This window comes from Colias philodice, chromosome 30, assembly GCF_061535455.1.
Source record: "Colias philodice isolate Cphi_HAF_F1 chromosome 30, ilColPhil1 Martin Lab GWU primary, whole genome shotgun sequence".
NCBI lineage: Eukaryota > Metazoa > Arthropoda > Insecta > Lepidoptera > Pieridae > Colias > Colias philodice.
In genome coordinates, this window is record NC_143115.1 from 2,403,867 (window position 1) to 2,428,975 (window position 25,109).

Below are 25,109 nucleotides of genomic sequence, written 5' to 3' on the forward strand. Positions count from 1 at the left end.
TTAAATATTAACACGATATTTCGCTTTTAAAATATGTTTTTATCCACATTTATCTATTTAATTAATGGTCAAACCAATAAATAATGCGTAAAAAATTGAATTTGTTAAATCTAGATACCTATATTTAAATGTTAAGGATGTATCTACCAATAACAGGTAGGTAAGTTAAATTCGTCTTGTACCTTAAATTAATGCTAGTAGTAGTACTAATCTACTAAATCGTTCTTAACGTTTTCTATTCCCTTTTCCCATATACGCAAACCTTAATCCATACTAATATTATAAATGCGAAAGTAACTCTGTCTGTCTGTCTGTGACTCAATCACGCCTTAACTACTGAACCAATTTGCATGAAATTTGGTATGGAGATATTTTGATACCCGAGAAAGGACATAGGCTACCTTTTATTGCGAAATAATAATATGTACCACGGGCGAAGCCGGGGCGGACCTCTAGTATGCTATATGGAAACATGACAGGATATAAGTTATAACCTTAACCAATCATATATTTATAGAACAGTGTACGGTATATACATTTTGGTGGCATATCCCGAACATTCCTAAATATTTTATTGAGTCATTTGTGACTCATAAAACATTTATTTAAACCACGAATGTAGAGCACTACGGCAACCTGAAAAACATCATTAAAGGTACAGTATTTTAGGCAGAGCAGTATTGACTTGCTGTAACGACGCATATATTTTAACGCATCTGTGGTACATAAAAAACAATAAATATTAAACCATTTAGTTAATAATAAACCAAGTAATATTAAGTCGTTTATACCGTTAAAAATAATACTTCCATCGAATTACAATATAAAACCCGGTAAAGGAACATTTTATAGACCCTAAAACATCTTCACCATTTATAAACCACATCGCAACCGAGAATAAAAAGGAAATTCATAAACCATAATATCTATCTACGATATAAAAATTGCAACTATACCAAAAAAAAATTCACCAACCCTTAAAAATATTCCTACCTTTCAATGAATTCCCATTTCAAAGCACAACACTAATACACTGCACTGAAACTTTACGTAATTCGACCGTTATCGAGCAAGAAATACGTGCTATCCTGACGAAGGCTTCCGCGATACTAAATAGAGCTTTCAGGACAATAATTAAGCTGCGTTCACACTAAATCAATTTCTGACGCGTTGCCCGCATAGCTCTTGTTCGTGTGGTCTAGTATGCTTTATTATTCTTATTTTTCAGTGTACGAAACTTTGATTTAATTTAATATAGCTGCTAGTTGCTCTCCCAACTCTGACTAGGTAGAGATTTTTGTAGCTTTTCGAATTAATAAAAGTTATTGTCCTAATCTGAAAGGAACACGAAAACACACGAAAACCAAAATTCATGAAATACAAAGAAAATTAAGTAAAATAAATCAGTTACACTTATAAGTGTTGTAACTAATTTTCTTCTTCTTTCATACATTTCTACAGTAATATAATAAAGAGATATCTTTGGATATGTTTGTTCATAAAAGCGAAGCTCTACAGCAACAGCAAGCTACAGTGCGAGTGTGGCGGAAAAACGCAGGTTTTTGAACCGACTCATGATCAATATTCTTCCTTTTTTAATATTAAGTAATAAATATAGTTCAAAATACTTAAAACAAGCTTAAAATAAAGTCATGTAATTATTGTATTGTCTTCTATTGCACGCCTCATAAGCGAAGCGTTGAGGTGGGTACTACTGTCACTTCGCGCAAAACATCTGATTTTTCAAACTTAAAATGTCTTTATGTATCATACATTGCACTTGTAAGATAATACATACACACACATATTAAGAAAAAACACTATTTTTAACGTTCATGATATTTTTGATGTCATTTTTGTTATTTAAACTAGTTAAAAAACAGTTTAAAAAAGTTCTGTCTTGGACGTCCGTGTGTCTGTATGTGCGGATCCTTTTTCTTGTTAACACGATAGCGACCGAAATACTTTACTAATCGAGTCTTTTTTTTCTCTTACGCTTGAGTATGCTCAGGAATAGAACCCTTTCATTTTTCAGGGTCTGATTCGATGTGGTTTAATTGTTATTAAATAAACAAAAATAATAATTAATAAATATTTATTAAAAAAAAATTATGAGGCGTGCACTTTTGGATTTTCCAAATTATTTTTCTCTATTGCACACTAAAAAGTTAAATCCATAAGAATTAAATCCGTCTGTTATAGACGGTCTAATTCGAGTCTCAAGGATTCGGTTACATACAAACATACAAACTAAAAAGCTACACTATCAAGAAGTCACAAGCTATTTTTTACTAGATCAACACGGGTAAAGCCGGGGCAAGCTAGTATAATAAATAATTAAAGCTCTATTTCAGAATGTTGAGGACAAAAGAATTAATTTGTAACAACGTTCGGTAAAGGTATTATTAATCATATGACTTCCGTCCGCCTTCACTTGGCTTTATAAAATATAAATTAAAGGCCGAATTAACTATAATGAAGGTATAAAGAACCTAGTTTTACAATAATTATAGGCAACATTTAGTATATAGGTATTTGTAATCATGTAATGTTATGTTTCAGTAACTGCAGTTTAGACTACCAGATTTCAAAAAGACGTAAGTACGAACTTCACATAACTACATAATAGGTATTTTTATATTTTTTTAAAATTAACACTAAAATAACGTTTGGTTTCGTATCATCATCATCAGGTATATATATAATTAGGCAAGATAATGTTCAGAAACTATAGATTACATCTAATGTAACATCTAATGTCCTAACACATTATAATCTTATATATAAAATTCTCGTCTTATATATAAAATCTTATATATAAAATTCTCGTGTCACAATGTTAGTCTGCATACTCCTCCGAAACGGGTGGACCGATTCTCATGAAATTTTCTGTGCATATCGGGTAAGTCTGAGAATCGGCCAACATCTATTTTTCATATGTACCACGGGCGAAGCCGGGGCGGACCGCTAGTCTTATATATAAAATTCTCGTGTCACAATGTTAGTCTGCATACTCCTCCGAAACGGGTGGACCGATTCTCATGAAATTTTCTGTGCATATCGGGTAAGTCTTAGAATCAGCCAACATCTATTTTTCATATGTACCACGGGCGAAGCCGGGGCGGACCGCTAGTAGTATCTAATACTATTATAATGTGTTAGGATCTCCGATCTGTACACCACATGCTGATAAGTTCCTGATAGCCTAATTAGCACTGCGACGTATATTTCCATACATTATTTGTTATTTTAACTGATGGATATGCTAAGCAGAAGTTGTGAAACCGGCCATTAATCTATTATCCCAAAAGTTTTTGAGGATGGACTCATGCATATTTGTTAGAAAATCGACTGAGTGGAATTGATCAAAATCTGGGTCAGAGTTTATATTCTACATATAACACGAAAAATAAGCTTTTTATAGCTTCACGATAATTATTATTATTCTTGAAAATTTAGTTATAAGTAAGTTTATTCTATCCTTTTCTCATATTTAACACATACATAAATTGCGTATAATATTTAGTTTTCTTTAAAGCGTGATTTATTCATAAAAATAGAATTAATCGCGTCTTGTAAATCTGTCTGATGATTGAACTAATGTATGAAATATGACGTAGTTTTGTCCACACGGCAATAAATTGCGTAAACCACAAGAAAAGGGTGACAAATACATTTAAAACATTTTTATTACTATTCATCGTTTTCCCGAAGAATTTGGCAAATTAAAAAAAAGTTTAAATGTAATTTATTTCATTAATCGTAAATATTTCTGAAACTAATAAGTTTCGGCTCGGTAATGCTTGTTTTTTTACTCGAAATGAGCTATGCCTTTACCCCTTTGAAACTATTAAACCTGTATGTCATCCTGTATAATATATGTAATGTTTTATACTAGACAATCGTAAGTCATGGCCGTAAGGCGTAAACACGTTAAACAAACCGTACCACGGAGTACCCATTTCACATAACTGATCTAGTTCAAAGCAAATTCACAAAATCTCATTAGGCCGCGTAATTGAATGACGGACAAACAGATTTATCCCTTTACTGCGAAATACGCGGCAAATTGAGTTACGTTTCATACTGAATGTGTAATTCTTTATCTGTATTCTTATATGTACATTATTTTCATATTTATAGCGTGTATTCTTCTATTTATTAATATCTTCTATCAATTACTAGCAAACCGGGCGAACTCCGTTTCGCCACCAGAGACACCTTTTCTTTGCTATAAACCTCACGGAGCCCGAGACCTTTCCAACCAATGCAAAACCGTGGAAATCGGTTCGTGCATTCTGGAGTTATAGCGTCAATAAGGTATTAAGGGTCTAGATAGGTTACCAACATAACATTCGATCTTCAACGGCACACTAACGCACTCACGATTGGACGTCAAAGTAAGATGGCATGATTCAAGTAGGTATCGTGAGCGAAAAAGAGATACCTAACTGAAAATGTGGCTATTAAGCCACATTTCATGTCAAACCTGAGCGCTTATAAGCTATCTACAACTTTTTCCTTGTAATATCATTGACTCCAATCAATATATTATGATTCTGAACTTGTCTTTATTAATATAAATTATATTGTTTATGTTGGTATGATTTAAAAATCATTTCAAGTTAAATTCTTATTTCTTCTTTTTTTGTCTATATTCAATATGGCGTCCTCTGAAGCGATTACTTGTTATTTCAGGAATATATCGTCAAAGTTTCTTTGTTTGTTTATTCAAAATATAGAGTTACAAAATATTTAGACCGGGAGATACTGACACAAAATTTCGAGTCATTTGTAACAGGATGGCGGTTCTACAGGGTTCTTAGTACGCAATGACAAAAAGAAAAATGATGGTGTGAACGCTGGTACCGGCGGCTTAGTCGCGTGGGCGTTAGTCGAACTCGTCGGAAAATAGCGAAAGTCAAACGATTTGTAACAGTATGGCACTTATTTTTCCTGTAAGTTTGAGGATCAACGAATATAAATACAAAATTTCAAAGATCTAGGTGTTGGAAATCTCCACTTATATAAATTAATAATAAATTTATTTTTCAAGTATGACAGCACTTTTTCCCCCTACTAGAAGTATGGCAAATATAATAATGGTCACATTTTATCAAATACTCTCCAAAAAGCCAAATGCAATACTGGTACAAAAAGACAGGCGAAATAAAAAAAATTTGCAGATTTTCGGCGGTATGGCGACCATTTGGAATCGTCCGAAAAGTATGGCATGGCGATTTTCGTAAATGGCTGCACGACGATGGTTACCTGTGCAAAAGTTAGCTTGGTACAAATGGTTGAATAATTGTTTTTTTTAAATCAACACATTCGCGTCGGTATGGCGGGCTGTAAGTCATACCGGAAAAGTATGGCATGACACTACCGCCTACTTCTTTTTTATGGGCTATCGGTAAATTCTAAAATTTTTGTGTTACAAATCGTTTGACTTTCGCTATTTTTCCGACGAGTTCGACTAACGCCCACGCGACTAACCCACCGGTACCAACTACCAGCGTTCACACCATCATTTTTCTTTTTGTCATTGCGTACTAAGACCCCTGTAGAACCGCCATCCTGTTACAAATGACTCGAAATTTTGTGTCAGTATCTCCCGGTCTAATTTTTTCAGTTATAAACATTTGAATTTATTTTAATAATGCTAGGTTACGTTTAAAACTTTGGAATACACACAGAAAAATATTCAAAACGTTGCAATTTCCATCAAGGAAATACAAAGGCAATTGAACGCTACAAGGTACCTACATAGAGTAAAATATTACTTATGTCAAATTGACATATGAGCTGTAATAGAAACACGATGGAAGGGAAAAAATTTACTTTCCCTACGAGCCCAGTAAATATAAGTATGTACTACTATCTCATCTATAGTTCCAGTTATCATTTTTATTTTGAAAACATTACAAAATTAGTTTGTATGTTTGTTACTTCTTCACGCAATAACTGCTCAACCGATTTTCATGAATGTGGCTTACACATAGAGGGTAGGACACGAACTTTTTACAAAATATAAACCTAGAGACATAGTATACCTAACTTTATTTTATCATTTCTTTTTACACATGAAAAGAGCACACGTGTCAGAAGTGAAACTTCTTTGGCAAGATTCAAAGATTCCAAAATCGTCGCCTTACTCCATGATGTGACGGTATTGCCATGACGCGACCTTTAAATTTTTTATCTCTTGCGCTTTAAGAAGTTTCACTTCAAAAATAGTCACGTCAATCGATTGAAATTCCACGGAAAATTGCAGTCGAATTGAGAATTTTCTTCAGTCGAACATCGTCTGTTAATATATTGCCTAAAATAAATTGAATTATTTTATCACTTATAATACCACAAGAGCTTCAAAATTATCGGGTATTTTCCGATAGGTTCGTTGCAAACAAATGAAGGAGTCAAGGTTAAAAAATCACGAGCGCGAAGCGCGAGTGATTTTTCCTGAAAAACTTGACGACTTTATTTGTTTGCAGGGAACCTTGAGGGAAATGCCAGATAATTTTGAAGCTCGTGTGGTATTCGGGGGATTATTTTTCCGTCCCAAATGTCGGCCGCCAATAATTTCACAATTAAATTCAACCTGTCAGTTTGACGTCAACGACCAGAGAAAATTTTCAAAAAATTATCAGTATAATACCATGTAGGTTGTACCACGTGACGTCGAATGGTGCAATTCTATTGGTCGATATTTGGGCGGAAAAATAATCCTTATTCTTTATCAATTATCACCAACATCGTCAATGTTTATATATTTCACGTACAATTTCATTAAGACGGAATGTTATTACGCTCTTGGCGTTATTAAAATAGATGTTCAGTCATGTTTATACAGGGAATGAGAGATAACACGAAATTCAGGTATCAATGGAATAAAATACAGGCATAAATTAATAATTTATTCACTGAGAGTACTTTTGTACATTTTTCTTTGGCTGGATCAATCCGACCCTTAAGGTGGGTATCGACTTCGCGCTCCAAGAGGTCGAACATTGGCGCGCGCTCCAGCCGCGTGAAATGGATACCAGTTTGGAACGCGCGCCAAAATGTTCGTTGGAGCGGTCGAACGCGGAGCGGTCCGTTCCGTCGGGTGTCGGTTTTTTACCGCGCATCAAACGTGGCGCGCGCGCCAATGGAGACGGGTTTGTCGTATTTTTTGTGTTTGTTGCGCTCCGAGTAATAATTATTATGGATAACCAAAGTTGCCGTAAATTAATTCAGCTATATGGTACGAAAGAAGTTTTGTGGAACAGTAAAATTTCTTCGTATCATAATAAATCGCTTAGAGATCTTCTCTGAGCGATTTATTGGTTGGAGAGAAATCTGTAGTGAAATGGGAGTCCCTGTGCCGGAGTTAAAGAAAAAAATGCTGCTACTGCTCGTACACGACTAGCTTCCATGATGAACGGTCAAACACTGGAACAGTTGCCACGCGCGCCAGGCGCGCTTAGTTGATATACTTCAATTATTTGGAACGCGCTCCGCGGAACGCACTCTCGGCGCGGTCATTCATGGCGCGCGCGCCAGGAGCGCGAAGTCGATACCCAGCTTTTTCATACTTATTTATAGTCTATTGAAATTAACTGAATATATTTTATTGACGTGTACCTTCTATATTGTTGAGAGTAAATTTTCAAGGTCCCGTCCAGGCAATGCCGTCACGTCATGGAGTAAAGCGACGATTTTGTTATCTTTGAATCTTGCCAAATAAGTTTCACTCCTGACTCATGCGCTCGAGAAATAAATAATAAATTAATTCGATTATATTTCTTACTAACTACATAGGTACTTCTTAAGAAGCGCTTGTGAATCATCATAACACAGACTAATAATAATATATTACTACGTATACAAATCATAATGTTGAATAGCAACGAGCCAATGGTTCTAAAAATGTTGCACTTATTTAAAATAAATACACTAATTATCATTTACATATATATTTTAATTTCCTATCTAAAATAAACTGTAGACGATAATGCAAGCAGTGACATGTGTACATTTTTATACAGTTCGCGTAAAGCCTCAATTTTGGATAGGTACTATTATTGAATGAAACAGTTTAGTCTGGGTTGCGTGTTACTTGAGCATAACAAACATGTAAAGTAATATTATATAATCGGCGATACAATAATTTCATGAGTTTTTAGAGTTCCGTACCGAAACGGTAAAAGGGGACCCTATTATCAGTAATAGGGTTCGTATGAAACATAGATTACGAACTTAATACATATTTGATAAAAAAACTTCAATAGTGCCTTTTAGAAACGCATTTTCGATACTAACACTAATCTTGTGGATTCAACAACAAAATAAACTTCTGAAATTCATCTGTCTCTCACAACTTCGAAGTTTATAAAATGTGTGATATGATCCTATGAATTTCAGTTGACTGTAGACGCGTTTGTGAAAGCTTACTAGTTCTCAAACCGACCACCAGGTGTCTCTCTTACAAAATTAAGTAAAACTTAGTGCAAATAAAGTTAAAATGATTGTGAAAATAAAGTTAGAATTATATATTAGTACAATTTCCAATTAAAAGAGCGTGTGTGCCGAGCACTCGTGTCAGAAGTGAAACTTCTTTGAAGATTCAAAGATACCAAAATCGTCGCCTTACTGCATGACATGAAATGCATGCTCTCAACGCGCCTAAAGAAGTTTCACTTCAAAAAACACTAAGACATCAATCTGCAATTGTTTTGTTGTTTAGTCATATCAGTTTCTTGAATACTTATTAATAATAATAATAATAAGTAATATATAAGAAAACTTACCAATACACAAAGCCTTAATTTACAAGTATAATATAAGTATTATTGATAAGTACAACTAATGTTTAGAAGTGAACATCTCTAATTAGGTAATTTCTCTTCTCTAGTTTCGAAAAGAGAGCAAATGTATGATTTATGAAGTAATATAAGTTCCGAAGTTATCACTAATCAGTAATCACTTTTCTGTTTTCACTTTTCCGCGCTTTTTGAATTGAAAATTCTTTATTCATAATGTTAAATGTCATTATGTCAATTGTCATGATGACAGTTGCTGTTTGACATATACAGAATTTATTACAGATAACAAACATTATTAATTAATAACGTCCAAACAAAAGTTTATTGTTATTAAATAGGCAGGAAAAAACAAGAATTTTTTAATAAATCCAATTATTTATATACTTTTTAAATGTTTTTGTAAGTGTCATTTCTTCCAGATATCAATACCATGTCCCAGACGTCATTGTTTATTAAAAACATAATCGCTTGTATTGATTTTTCGCTTTTCGAAGTAATTCGCACAGCTCAAAGCTTCTCTCATCTAAAATCAACTAGTTTCGTTTTAAAACACTACAATTGCAATTGTAAGTGCTTGTATTGTGTCTAAACCAGATTTTCCTTTTCATTTAAACGTAAATAAGTTCTTATTCTCTTTGTTTATCGACCCGTAACGCATTCTATAGTTCCTTGGTTTATTTCTAACATTTACAATAGAATTTACATTGTTTTAGATAAAAATGAGTGCGATAGCGCAGCAGGAAAGTTTCATTAAGGAGAGTTTATTTCATTTTATTGAGAAAAACGTACCATCAGCCAATCTAACTGTTATTGACGAGATAGTCCTGTCCTATGTTACTTCGATTTTAGAACTAGCGTCGCAGGACTCCTGTTTTGATGTTGAAGGTAAGATGCTTCGCATTTATATGTTAACAAAAAATTTATCCCATTTTTACCTCTTTTTTAAGTGCAAATTAAATTTTTATACACCGCTTGGTACCCCAGCAGATGTTGTTTTGCCCTATTGCCCCTTTTCATGTTCTCATCATGTCAATAAGAACCTTCATTAAACTTTAACAAGAACATTTTAAAAATAAATTATCATAATTGGTTGAGCCATTTTTGAGTTTTACGCTTGGCAACACATTTGGCAATTCATTTTTTATTATATGGACTAGCTGTCCTGGCAAACATTGTACTGCCTTACTCTTATCACTTAGGGGTATGAAAATTGATGTAGTCCAATTCTCACAGCTACCTAATATGCACACAAAATCTGATGAGGTCAAGCCGTTCCGTAGGTAATTTGTTAAGCGGGAAAGCGTAACAGACAGACAGACAGACAGAGTTACTTTCGCATTTATAATATTAGTAGGGATAGTCTTCAATAAATGGGCTATCTAATGTAAAAATTTTAAAATTTTCTAATTGGACCAGTAGTTCCTGAGATTAGCGCGTTCAAACAAACAAACTCTTCAGCTTTATAATATTAGTATAGATTTAAAATATTGGTATAGATTTAAAATTTAAATATTGTATAGAACTGAAGCAAAGCGATTTGTTTTTGACACAGAATTTAGTCAGATTTATATAAGATTTAAATAACATCGGTTACGCAAGAAGATTATGGTCTATAGTACTATATAGGCTTCTTTTGCCAAAGCTAATTTAGATCTATTTAATGAAATTTGTCTAGACTAAATAATAATTATTATTTGAAACGAAAATAAACTTAAACACCACAAAATGTGCAGTGAAAGCGAAAAATAAATTAAGATATTTTAGAACTAAATATAATTTTTTTGAAGTGAAACTTCTTTATCGGGGTTGGAAAAAATTTAGTGTAACATTTTTTCGTTACGCGTGACATTTTTCCGTTACGCGCCATCTTTTTCTTATCCCTACCACGCGTGATTCGACGTATTTCTGTAAAGTTTCATATAGTAAATTATTTTTTGAAAAATAAGGTCATAAAGAAGTTTCACTTCTTACGTGTGTACACTATTGGTTCACAATTTCACAAAAATACAGATGTACATACATAAAAAATAAACAGATGAACATAGCATCTACACCTAATTTTTTGTAAAAACAAGAAAGGTGATATTTTTTTAAAAATAAGGTCGTAAAGAAGTTTCACTTCTTACGTGTGTACACTATTGGTTCACAATTTCACAAAAATACAGATGTACATACATAAAAAATAAACAGATGAACGCCATCTACACCTAATTTTTTGTTTCTAAAAACAAGAAAGGTGTTAGTGCATTTTATTGTAATAAATAAACTCGTAAACTAAAACTACTGGAATATTTCAAAAATTCTTTCATCAGCAGCTTTTAGCATTAGTCCTCAGTGATAAAGCCAGATAGCTATCAGCTTACTCCATATTCTCTCAAAAGGAATATTTTTTTGCATACTTTTTCATTACTGCTATGCTCCTATGGGTTGAAATTATAATAAAGCCTTGATAAAGCCTTGCTTGGTAAATAGACTGACAGACCAAATAAAAATTATGTTACAATTGAATCTATTTGGTCTTAAGATTAGCACAATCAAATAAACAAATTCTTCAGCCTAATAAAAAGCTTATAATACCAATCGAACTACTTACCAAACTGTTATTTAATATCTATGTATTATGACCTTTTAAAGTGTTTCTAAAAAGAACTAAAAATAATCATATGAAATCGATTTCATTACAACAATTTCGTTGTCTGGACAAAATGGTTTTATACCTATAACACATTGTTATGATAATCAATTCAATACTGGCTAATTGGCCACATTACCAGTTACCTACCCACATTTTCATCAACACAAACTTATAATAACTTTCCCTTAACATAAACAAATCTTAATATATATAAATCCCGTGTCACAATGTTTGTCCTCAATGGACTCCTAAACCACTTAACCGATTATAATAAAATTCGCACACCATGTGCAGTTCGATCCAACTTGAGAGATAGGATATGTTTTATCCCGGAAATCCCACGGGAAAGGGAACTATGCGGGGTTTTCTCTGAAAACGCGGGCGAAGCCGCGGGCAGAAAGTTAGTGTTAATATAAAAATAAAATTGACAGGTTTCATGGAGTTCATGGCGGGATACATACCCGGCTTCGAGAACATCAACACGGAAATGGTGTACGAATGGTTGGTCCAGGTGGAAGCGGATATATCTAGACGCGATGAGAGTGATAGTAACTCTAATCAAGGTATGTCTGAAACACTATCGAAGTTTTGTATTGAGCTATATTTATTTTATACTGAACATTTTATTTCATGCTCTTTCTATAACTATGCTCAGGGCTCACTAAAAATCGTATTAAGCTAATGCATAGCTTCTATCGTGGACCGAATCCAGAAATTCCGTAACGAAAACAAACCTCACGCTCCCCCCCCCCCCCCCCACGGGGACGGGCACGGGCGCGGAGGTGTGGCTTGAAGGCATAGCATGCAATAGCTTTACCGCGGCAGTCGAATCGGCAATTGAATCATTTCGTCGAAAGAAATGATTACATTTTTTTCTTATGCTCTAAGTTTCGCACATTATGTAAGGCCGCCATTTATTCAAAATATTAGTCACTTACAACTTTATTATTTTTATTAGTATTTTTGTAAAAAAAAGCATTATTAACAAAGAAATCTTAAAAGTAAGAATGCGCGGGTTGATAAGGTGGGCGCGTTGCTAGCGTGTAGGTAGCTCTCAGCTCTCTGTTTAGACATCGAAAATCGATATACGTTGGGCGCCACTTTTAACAGTAAAAGTGGCTAAACGAGTCTATGTACTGTAATGTTAAATGGTGTGGTACAATAATAAATAGTTAAATAAATAAATATATGAACATAGATGTTTGCTCTATGTCTGGGTGTTAATTATCTATACAGGGTGTCCAACTATTGGTATACTAAGCGCGAAGGGACTTGTAGTTTTGCATACACTGATCACGTAAAAAATACTTAAACAACAAAATTACATCAAAAATTTTTTTGCTACATTTTTAATTTTTCCTGAAAATCCATGTTTTCTTCTCTAGCTTCGCTAATGTGACCATTTTGCCTATGAAAACATAATCTTGCGATAGGTCACGTGCTGGTAACAAAGTTGGGCGGGTTGCTTGTTATGTGTGTACACATAGAGTTTTAAGAATTCATCTATTTGAAAAAAAACTGCATCTGGAATTTTAAAAGTAATTTTTACGTTCTCAGCGTATAAACTATAACCTCGTTTGAGCTTAGTATACCAACAGTGGGACACCCTGTATAAGTATTTATTTAAAACTATATAATATGTATGTCGGCGCAACGACGATAAACGACTACCCTCAAACTACTAAATAATTATAACTAGCTAAAGTTTACTTTGATCTTTTTAAATAAGTGGTTGATTCATTAATCAACCACTAATGAAACAATTAAATTAACGAAATAATTAATGTTTGTTAAAACTGATGAAAATTCATTGTAAAAATTCGAGTGGCAACACTCAAACTAATTCTTGTGAGTCATGGTTTGCTTTAAATGCGATCGCCCGATGGCACAGAGCACATTCACTCGCCGGCCGTCGGAGCGTTCGGAGCTCTCTCTATAATTTCCACGTAGATTAAAAAGGCAGTAAATTACCAACGGGCGTTCTACTTCGAGTATGAGCGCCTGCTCTGATGATGGTGACGTCAGAATTGCTGACGTCACTCTTTTTAAAAATAGCCTTTGGGCCCTTCTCCCGTCATCAGAAGTGGGATAGAATTCAAGCTCACTCTTTTTAAATGTTAAACGTTTACGTAGTTTTGTAACGGCATACTGGCGTTTGTGTTTTTTCGTGCGTTGTGTAAAGTAAAAGTTTGTTACGTGGATTATTGTAACGGGAGTGTAGTTCATCGAAGGAATTGTGTGTGTTATCTGAGCTGCGCCTCTCTTTGTGATAAGCATAAATCTACGAGAACCTCCGAGAAATCTACGAGAACCTTCGAGAATCCGCCTATATCACAAATGAGTAGGTGTTGATCACATGATACGCGAACGGACTGTCTCTGTCATGTGGAGTGTTCAGTATTCTGAAAGGTCAGTGTGGCCGAGGCAGTGTGTTTTTGAAATCCCGAGATGAACTACCGTAGTGTTGTAATACGAGAAAAGGCGTACGAGGACGTACGATTGTCAGTATGGCCGTGTTAGACTTAAAATCTACGAGAACCTTCGAGAACCTCCGAGAAATCTACGAGAACCTTCGAGACTCTCCGAGAACCTGTTACTAGACTGTCTGGTGCAGTCTGATACACAAATTCCTATAGCAGATTTCACTTGGTCGGTCCAGCGCATTGGTGACCTGCTTGGCATTGTTACAGACATTTACTACGAGGCTGGTGCAGAGCGCGCACCGCCTGTCAGTATGGCCGTGTCGGCGCAACGACGATAAACGACTACCCTCAAACTACTAAATAATTATAACTAGCTAAAGTTTACTTTGATCTTTTTAAATAAGTGGTTGATTCATTAATCAACCACTAATGAAACAATTAAATTAACGAAATAATTAATGTTTGTTAAAACTGATGAAAATTCATTGTAAAAATTCGAGTGGCAACACTCAAACTAATTCTTGTGAGTCATGGTTTGCTTTAAATGCGATCGCCCGATGGCACAGAGCACATTCACTCGCCGGCCGTCGGAGCGTTCGGAGCTCTCTCTATTATTTCCACGTAGATTAAAAAGGCAGTAAATTACCAACGGGCGTTCTACTTCGAGTATGAGCGCCTGCTCTGATGATGGTGACGTCAGAATTGCTGACGTCACTCTTTTTAAAAATAGCCTTTGGGCCCTTCTCCCGTCATGTATGTTTATCAGCCATCTGGTTTCCATAACACGAGAAAAAGCTTAGTATGGGATCAGATCGTGCCTTGTGTGAAAGTTGTCCTGAAATATTTATTATTATTACCATTATGATGCTTTGAGTTAACAATCATAATAATTTTAAATGTATTTTATTATAATTTACAGACGATTCAGCCGGCAGTGGCAAGATCAGCCTGAATCTACTGAATCTGAACGGCATGTTACCGACAAGCACTAAGAACAATCGGTAAGTTATATTTAAAGTTATAAGTTACCTTTTGAACAAGTTTCTTTTTTTGACGTGACAACGTCTTATAATTCGATATAGCCGGCTGCACGCACGAAAAAACAAGACTCATGCGGCGTTACCTCGCTCTGAGGCGTTCCATGTAAGGCTCGAAGTGCGAGCGAGAGCGCGGAACGAGCGACAAAGAAGCACAATCGGACGTTGTCACGTTCAACTATCGTCAGTAAACCGACTTTACAGACAACCAATTTTTTTTAAATATTTGTGAACAATTGAGCTTTTATGTCAATTTATTCTTAACTACCTTTCCGTCCGCTACTTCACCCGCTTTGTCTAAAACCTAATAAAGTATATACCTATATAGGTATAACAATTTAAGAAGGTTTTTCCTCGAGAATCACCATAAGCATCAAAATCAGTTACGTAGTATTACAGTGACAGCAGCTTTGTTTTATACTATGTAGAGATAGAGTGTTATTTATATTGAGGATGATTTTATTAGTCTTTTTAAAATTAAAATATTATTTGATTCTAGTTTTTGCTCTATTTGGTATAAGTACATTATTTCCAAAACTAAACTATAGTCCTTAGTTTTACGTGCTTAAATATTTGCATAAAAAATATTTTTCTTTCATCAGCTCTCACTCCAATTCCGAAAGTTCTGAATCGGAGCGTCGTCCGATCATAGATACGGAAGAATATGCCGAGCAGTGCAGGGCCTTAACTGAGATGTTCCCGAATACTTGCGCTATGGAGGTAATGAACGAACAATGTGAATGAAATAAATGAATGAACGAAATGATTGGTTAGAATAAAATTACATGAATAAATGAATGAATCAACAAAATTATAATATGAATGAGAAAAGTGAAGGTAGTTTGGATTTAAAGATTTAATAGGATACTGTTAGTCGTAACTTTTGATTTAATATTTTAGTGATTGAATAAATTAATAGTTGTCACTGTTTCCTGTCAAAACATGCTAGCTGTCGAATACTGTAAATTGCCGCTTTCCTTTGACTCGTGGCGCATTCGTACGAATCGTGCCTGGGGGGGGGGGGGGGCTCGGACGTTGTTTATACGACGTTCGACCCAACTTTGCTAAAACACTTTGCTAATAGTCGTTGACTTGCTGCGATTTGTTATCAACTACCTACATCAATTAGGTAGCTGTGTAGAATCGCAGTACATTCTTATTACATTTCAAACTAATATTTAACCCGGCTTCGCGTGTAATTTCTTATAATACATACAAAATATTATTTGAAATTTGTAACAGATTAAAAATATTCTCTATTTTTCTTTTTTGAAGTGAAACTTCTTTATCGGGGTTGGAAAAAAAATTAGTGTAACATTTTTTCGTTACGCGTGACATTTTTTCGTTACGCGTTCTTTTTCTTATCCCTACCACGCGTGATTCGACGTATTTCTGTAAATAAAGTAAATTATTTTTTGAAAAATAAGGTCATAAAGAAGTTTCACATCTTACGTGTGTACACTAGGTAGTACACGCACACGTTTTTTTTTACCATTAACAGATAAAACACTGCGTTTCCATCGCTTGCGGTGACCCCGAGCGTGCTGCAGCGACTCTATTACACCGTCGCGAGCAAGGACAATCACTATCCGCGGCCGCCATACACACCGTGGCGAAGCAACCGCTGTGTGACGATCACGAGATCAAGAACAGGATCATTGCTCGGTGAGGCTGCTTTTACACCGTTAAATAACATGGGGCTTTTGATATTAGGTTTGCAATTTTGTCTGTTGTGTGGGGCCGCATTTACACCGTTTTGTAACCAGCTGGAATCAGTTATGGAATCATTATTGTTGGTAAGATTTACACATTTGCGAGCAAGGATAGTCAATATCATAATTGATCATTAGCTAATCATAATAATTATTTTACTATTACATTTCATAAAATTTTAATAGACTAAATAAAAAACGATAATTTAAATTTTACATAAATTTTGAGTTCGTTTAACTGTTTATAACTTTCTATAATGTACGACATTTTTAAAATCACTTTTTTACGTCAAAGGCTTCAAAAAAGACTGGTTGCACTCCGGGAGTACCGGCAGAAGTGAAAACTTGATTATTAACGTTGAGCATGTTTGATATCCATCCGTCTTACGCTTTTTCGATCAGGTCACGTGTCCTGACGCGAGTTTAAGATTTTATACCCATTACAGAAAAAGTGCTCAACGCCGCTAAAGAAGTTTTCACTTCAAAAACAAATTATTATTAATCCTAAATATAATTTCAGCTATTCCTACGTGGACAAGGACGCAGAGACAAAAGAGCATAAGCCGTTAGCTCCTAAAATCGAGCCGAAGAAAATGGTCCGCTACAGGGATAATAAGATTGTCTCGCTTAAGGGGGAGCGGTACACTGAGGTATGTGATATTTTTGTAGAATTAATGCGAATTTAAAAAAAAATCGAATATATGTTAGTATTTTTTTTGGGTTAGTTTTAAAATATCGTAATTTTATATTTTTTAAGGAATATTCGTCGAATTTAAGTTATTATTTTTGTAGCATTGAATGCAATTTTTTTAGTTTTTCAAATGGTAAAAATTAAGTTATGCACTGCAATCTAAATAATACGAAACATCTATTTTTTTTTATTTTGATAGTAAAAATTATTGAATACTAGTTATGCCGCGCGGTTTTATTTTGTAGTAATTTGTAAGTACCACAACAACACAACCTAAGATTTTCCCGGGTTTTCGTCGTGAAACTGCGCGGTATAGCTACTTATTTTTATACCTTTCTAAATTTATATATAAAAAGCGAAAATACTTAAGCGGTCGTTTATCGCTTCCTCCCATAGGTGCCCAAGTCCGGTATCGACGAGGAGCATTTAAAGAAACCCAAAAAACAGCATTGCCCTTAACCTTTAAAACCACGTCAGTACGGTGAAAAAGCGGATGCTTGCCGCATTACCGCGATACCCCTGTCCTATTGTCTATTATACCCTCCTCCCCGCCCCAAACGCGTAAATGTGACGCAAACGCATAACGCGCGTAATACGCAACGTTTAACGCACGAAAACGCGAAAAAACCGATCGCGAAACGCACAAATGTGACAAAATTACGTACAAAAGTTTACTTATGCGTCATTTTGACGCAGCTGTGCGTTTTTGCGCTCAAATGGGATGATAAAACTTGCGTATCGCGTTTTAACAGTTTTGGTATTGATTCAGCAAGTGATGAAATAGTTTTGGTTGTTAACAGTTTGGTGCGTTTGTTGCGCGTCACGCGTCGCGTCACGTTTACGCGTTTTCCGTACCTTTACGCGGGGCGTATATGTCGTGTCAGTGTTAGTGTTGTAGTTACCGCGCGTGAGTCGCACTTTTTTTACGCGGCGTTTATTTTATCCGCTTTTTCATGTACTGATTACTTTTCACGTTACGTTCGACGTCGGTATACGCGACGCAGCTCGTGCGTTGCGTTATTTTGTTTAATTCGCGTGTTTAATTTTAAGCTCTCTATAAGGCAGCGTGTATTCAGTATTATTTACACTAGCAATACTATGGCATCCGCTTTTGATATGCGTACATGTGTTCAAGTCGATAGGGGGAATGTGATTAACGAATTTTTGGGATGTCTGTGTAAGAGTGATGCCATAGATAATGAAAAATATTACTTATCTGAAGTCGGGGGAGCGCTCAAATGCCGCAAGAGTTCATGCGCATATTACGCACCGTCTCAGCGGCATTTTAGCGCCGCTCCCGCCAAATTTGTATTCCTCTTAGTTTTAAGCATAGAGATCTGTCTCAAACCTGTGATTTTTAAATATTATTATTTAATTATAAATGTGATTTTTATGATAGTTTTATCGTTTTTACACTCATCTGTGATTCTGATGCCATTGTATATTATAGTCGACCCTTTAAGTGGTTATGTTTTATGTTTTACACGTTATGTCGAATTTGGCAATTTTAGTGCGCCGATTTGGCGCCATTTATGATTGAAATACTATTTAGCTTTAAAATATGTGTTAGTGATTTTTAAATTTCGAATCAATAACCGTTCCATATTCAAATGCGTCGACTGTTTGTTGCCATCGTTAAAAATAGATGCGTTTCGCTTGATGGTTATTAAAAGATAGTAAAATTTATGCTTTCGTATTTATAAACAAAAATTTTAAGAATATTTGGTATGAAATGAAATTTTGTAGTATTTAAGGGCAGTTAGCATCAAGGGGAACGCAGACAAAATTTTAAATAGACTTTTAACACAGGGTTGTAATAATGCGGTCCAAATTAATCCTGTACGACATAGATAGATAAATAATTCTGGTTTTAGATAGGTTTCAATTGATTTCTATATTAAATGTGTAGAAAAATATGTTTTTCCACTAAATCACTAACACATATCGTAACAAATTTGACGATGGATAGACTGACGTCGCTTACTCATCCAATGAGTAAAATATGTTTGTTTTTATGCTTTAATTGTATTTTTAATTGTTTAAGAAAAAAGCACAAAAGACAAAAAAATATACCGGCCGAATTGAGAACTCCTCAGCCTGCCTCCATTTTTTTTGAAGTCGGTAAATAATTTGATTTTTCGTATAAAAATACCTTCAGTTTTTAGAGTTCATATCCTATTTTTTAAACAAAAGAGATCTCATTTGCTATTTATTTATTTTAAAAAGTTTAAAAAGACGCTAAAATTAAGTTGTATTTCCTTACATAAGTATATTATTTACTTGATAACAAACTTATATCATTTGTTTCAATTATAAGTAAAAACTAAATTAAAAATACAATTAAAGCTATTTATCGCTCAGCCTAGCTGAGTGCCTTTTTTATTGTTTATTTTGAACTCTTTTAAAATACCTCTGTCTATCTATTTTTAATTTTTAATATCAATTTTAATACAATATAACTTTATTTTTATTGTCAATTTCTACCACTGTATCTCTGCAGTAAAACAGGAGACAAAAAAAAATATTTTTCTTATTTATTTATTTAGGGATACAATTAACTCAAAAATACAATTATTATTTGTAGTGAAATAATAAATGAACTAAGTAGATGCAATATAAAATGAAGATTGTTGTAAGTAAGATAATAATAATATTATTATAATATTTATTTTGATTCAAAAATTTGTTTTTTTTTTTTTTTCAATTTGCCGCCCTTTTTGTGCAAAGATATAATGGTCAAACTCTATGACTACAGATTTTCATAGCGAATAGACAGAGGTCCATATGATTTGAGCTCGAATTATTATTATTAATTTATTGAAATGTAATTTAGCCAAAATTGGTGCTAAATAAATGTTTGGAAATTGCCAAAATGTCGTATAGGTAAAATTTTAAAAAATTTCGATTGTTCTAATCGATAAGATGCATTTATTTCTTGCCAAGTATTTTTTATTTTATTTATTGACAATTATTTATTTAGAGATTTTTTTTTCATTTATGTTATTGGTGGTTTTGTGAAGGAGTTTAAGGAATATAACGTACGTTATAATATCATGCCCTCGATGATTGAAAAACGATGGTAATTAAAACCATAAAGACATTTTAAATTATTTTAATTTTGATCTGGTTTTGTGCCTCATCTGTCATGGAATATTCATTTTACAATTTGTCGAAAATACAAAATAAAATAAACCCAAAAAAATATTTTGGGGAAGTTACATCCTAAGCAAACATGCAATCAATCATTTTTGTATTTTATTGGCAAATTGTAATGCTGGCAACACTGATTTTCTATCTCATTTATAAGAGCATTTATTAAAAAAGAAACATTATTTAAACGTTTACATATTATTTATAAGAGAACAATTCTATCTCAATTCTTTTTTTATTTATTGACACAAGTTTTTAGCCTTTATTTAGTTATAAGTTCTAAAAACTTTTTATATATTTATGTTTTAAACGGAGTATGACTCTTCATGGCAAATAATTGAGACGAACGATTATTGAATCTGATAAAACAATCAAATGCTAGTCATTATCAATTTAACAGTTATTTATAAGTATAAATATGAATTCGCATCTATTTTTTAAGACATAAAAAGTGACAGCGGATTTTTTTTATTCTTATCTGTCAATGTCATTTAAACGTCAGTGTTGCCAGGAATGGCGTCAAAATCACAGATGAAATTGAAAACGTTGTAATCGCCGCATTTAATTTGTATCGTTTTGTATTAAATTATTATTATTATTTGTATTTAATTGTATGTAAGTAGTGTAGTTTGCGATGAGCGCGCACTTGATGTCATATCTCCCTTGTGGAAATACAATGTATGAATATATCTTAAACCCTTTGGTGTGTTTTATTTATTTCCTCATTCCGATTCCTTTGATCCTTTATTTAATTGCTTGTTTTAATGAAACATCATAGGTACTAGAAAAAAATACGAGCGATTCGCTTAATCGCTCTAGGTGGTTTTCTTTTCTTTCTTTCCAAAAAAGGGACTTAGTTAATATTAACGATTTTTTTAACTAAAATTATTTTTTCTCAGTATACCAAAAAACAATTCTTACGTAGTTACAACACAAAATATTATTGAATATTTATTACGCTACCTACATTTTAAAAGACTCGCCACAACTGAATTTTAATAAATAAATCAATTTCCATGATAAACAAGTCCTTGAACACATATTTTCCAATGAAGGGTACTATGTGATGCGGGAAGGGGTCCACCCTCGTAAGGTAAATCCGGTCACTCACATTCGCACGAACTCAATAGTTCAAGCATCGTCCATTCATTTTCCATACACGAGCACAAATATTCGTACATTTAACGAACGTTTGCAAGTTAGTGCTAGGTTCACACGAACTCTAATAATAGAGACTAGTATAGGAAATTTGCAAATTTATTTCCATACACAAGCATTCGTATAATATTCGTAAGTGAGTGACCCGAAACTAAAACCCCGCATCCATACATAGTACCTGGAGGGAACGGGGGTGAGGCCATGGAGCCGCCAAAGACCCAGAGCTGCGTATTGCCTCAACACGACCCGACCCAGCGTGCTGAGGGATGTCTAACCGTGCTCCGAACGGATGACTTAGAGCAAGGAGAACATGATACTCATGTTGGTCAAACAAATACTAAAAAAGTAATATCTTATAACGTTGGTTTAACCGTACAAATAAATACTTCGCAAGCCGAGAATGTTGGTCAAAAGAATACATCAGAAGCTAAGAAAATAATGGCAGGTGACGATACTGAACAAGAGCATAACGCTTGTCAAGCCAAGAAGCCTCTAATAGCAAATAACAACAATGCAACTGAACAAACAAATAAAAATCGTCGTACAAAGAAAACACCTATACTAGAAAACGAATTGGCTTCAATTGAAGACACTAATAACAAATCTCGACCTGAGAAAGCAATACTCAATGACGACGCTTCAACGGCACAAGCATATGAAACGTGTCGAGCCAAGAAAACAATATCCGATAACGACACTTCAACTGAACAAAGAAATGCCTTTCTAGCTAAGAAAACTTTACCAGCAACTAACGATGCTTCAATCGAACAAAGTAATACTTCGCAAGCTTCGAAAACAATAGCACATAACGCTTGTCCAGCCAAGAAAACTTTACTAGCACATAACGAATTAGCTTCAACTGAACGAATAGATATTACTTCTCAAGCTAATAAAACGTTATTAACAAATAATAGCACTTCAACCGTACAAAGAAATAAAACTCGTCAAGCTAAGAAAACAAGAAATATTTCTCGTGACAAGAAAACATCTTTAATAACAGAAAACAAATTAGTTTCAACCGAACAGATAAATACTAATCAAGCTATGAAAACTTTACTAGCAGATAACGAATTGGATACTACCGTAAAAATAAATATTTCCCAAGCTAAGAAAACCTTAGCGACAAAAACCGAATTGGATAAAGCTTTACTAGTAGATAACGATACTACAATCGAAAAAAGAAATACATCAAAAGACAAAAGCACTTCACTAATTATTGATAACGACGCTATGACCGAAGAATTAAATTCTTCACAAACTAATACTTCAACTGAACAAAGAAATACTTCTCAAGTTAAAAAATCTTTACCTTCAGAAAACTACACTTCAACCGAACAGAGAAATAATTCGTCTGAAGCTAAGAAAACAATAACAGAAAACGTTTCAACCGCGTTAACCAGACTAGATGCATTTAATCTTCTGGTAGCAGAAAGCAAGAAAATCAACGGACGATCAGCAAAACCGTCGGATCTTAATAAAGAAGAACGACTTTCCGTGATTAAATCAGCACTTGGTGATACATTACAACCACAATTTACTGAAGATCAACAAATACAATTAGATGAGGCTATTAGTAATTTTATTTCTAAAATTGAGAAGAAATATAAAGATTGTCGCAGTTTCATGCCAAATTTTACAAGGAAGAATAGAAATTGGCTGAACAAAATGTTTATTTCTGATGTGCCACAAGATTTAATAAAGTGTGATGTTGAGAACGTAGATATCGCAACGGAATTAAAAGATCTACAACCTAGCTGTAGTAATGAATCTCATCAAAAAGATCTCAGCACCTAGTTGTCAATCAATCTCAGAAAATAATTTAAAGCGAACAAGCCATATATATAAGGAAAATAGGGAAATTTCGTTTTTCCTAAGACTTATCATCATTTACTATTAGAACAATGAGCTTAGGGATCTTAAATAAAAATAAAATTGTAATTCATAAATATAATTTATGCTTTTATTATATACTGTACATTTTCTGTATGACAATATTAATAAATAACATTTTGTAATAGTGATTATACCTGTATATTGTATTGATTATAATTGTAATTAAGAAAATAAATAACTATGATATAGCAACAAAATAATTTATTTTACACAACCTCTAAAAACCTTCTATTCATGGGTAAAGTTTTGAACATAGACAATTTACAATTTTTAAATATTGATTTATCTTCAGACGACAACAACAGGTTCTGTCAAGGCCATTTTTCCTACATTATCTGTAAAATAAAAACAAGAAAATCTATTTAAAAAATACAAAAAACAATTAAATCATTTCTATTTCGTCTCCTCTCCATTTTTTTTTCTTACTGAATTGATTCAAAAGGTTTACTTATTTTTAATATTAAATGAAGAATAGTTTATTATACTAGTTTTAGAGATTCATCAATTAAAAAATTATCATCAACCTCTTGTAAATTATTAGATTTATAACATGTCAACACAAGTGAACTATGCAGCTTAAACATTGTAGAAAACAAGAGCTTTACCTCCTACTTTCCTTAAACTTGTAGAATAGCTTTAATCTATACTAATATTATTAAGCTGAAGAGATTGTTTGTTTGAACGCGCTAATCTCGGGAACTTCTGGTCCGATTTGAAAAATTCTTTCGGTGTTAGACAGCTCATTTATCGAGGTAGGCTATAATATATCATTATGCTACGACCAACAGGAGTGGAGCCACGGGGGTGAAACCGCGCGGAGCAGCTAGTATTAAATAAATCTAATCTAAGTTGAACAACATTACTTTATAAGCAATACCTACAACAATACTCACAGGATGACAAATACAAATTATACAACGGATAGATATTTTTTCAAGCAAACCATAGTGTTTGATGCAAAATAGCATAGGTACTTACCATCTATACTGAAATAGGACCGACTCAAACTCACTTTTATTTATTTAACTAGACTTTGAAGTGCTTTTCATCGTAGTTACGTATATATTTTTACCAACAAATCAACAATTCTGAAAGCAGTTTTTACAGAGGAAATCTGGCAAGCTAATATCAGCACGATTTTCATGTATAATTATTATTCCAGAGACCCAGAGTCCAGACAAGTATATTACTTAAGTACTCTGTGATGCCAGAGGACTGTCAAAGCTTTTTTAAATAAATACTTAGGTATTTATATTTTTATTAAGTAGTTATAAATAATAAATATTAAATATTTTATCGATAATATTTTGTAGAAAAGAAGAGTGTAAGACCTATTTTGAACATTGTTTGTTTGGATTGGTTCGATTCCCGGGCATGGTAAGTGAATATTCAAAAATCTTGAAATGCAGTTCTCTTTCTTTTTAAACATAAAGAAATGTTTCCTTTCAGCATTCAAAATGGCTATTTCCAATATTTCAAGTACTTCCCCTCCAGAGCCCATTGAAATTATCCATTCTTTGTATAAAATTCTCGGGTCTTAAAATATCTAGAGACAGCAATAGAGGTAACAGATTTTATTAAAAACAGATAAAATAAAACTACA

At 33.7% G+C, this 25,109-nt stretch overlaps 1 protein-coding gene across 3 annotated transcripts; it reads left to right on the forward strand.

Annotated features, from left to right (window-relative positions):
- Nucleotides 1-9,138: 9,138 nt before the first annotated feature.
- LOC149475412 (CUE domain-containing protein 2) lies at nt 9,139-21,156 on the forward strand. 3 transcript variants are annotated; one of them, XM_089713290.1, is made up of 8 exons: nt 9,139-9,206; nt 9,521-9,692; nt 11,874-12,005; nt 14,785-14,866; nt 15,505-15,622; nt 16,404-16,567; nt 17,135-17,264; nt 17,702-21,156. In XM_089713290.1, exons 2-8 carry the CDS (start codon nt 9,527-9,529, stop codon nt 17,762-17,764), a joined length of 855 nt encoding a protein of 284 aa, XP_089569416.1. In that variant the 5' UTR covers nt 9,139-9,206; nt 9,521-9,526; the 3' UTR covers nt 17,765-21,156. The 3 variants fall into 3 exon arrangements, with proteins under 3 accessions (XP_089569416.1, XP_089569414.1, XP_089569415.1); XM_089713288.1 differs by lacking the exon at nt 9,139-9,206 and adding an exon at nt 9,251-9,373; XM_089713289.1 differs by lacking the exon at nt 9,139-9,206 and adding an exon at nt 9,257-9,373 and having other exon boundaries at nt 9,504-9,692.
- Nucleotides 21,157-25,109: the final 3,953 nt, after the last annotated feature.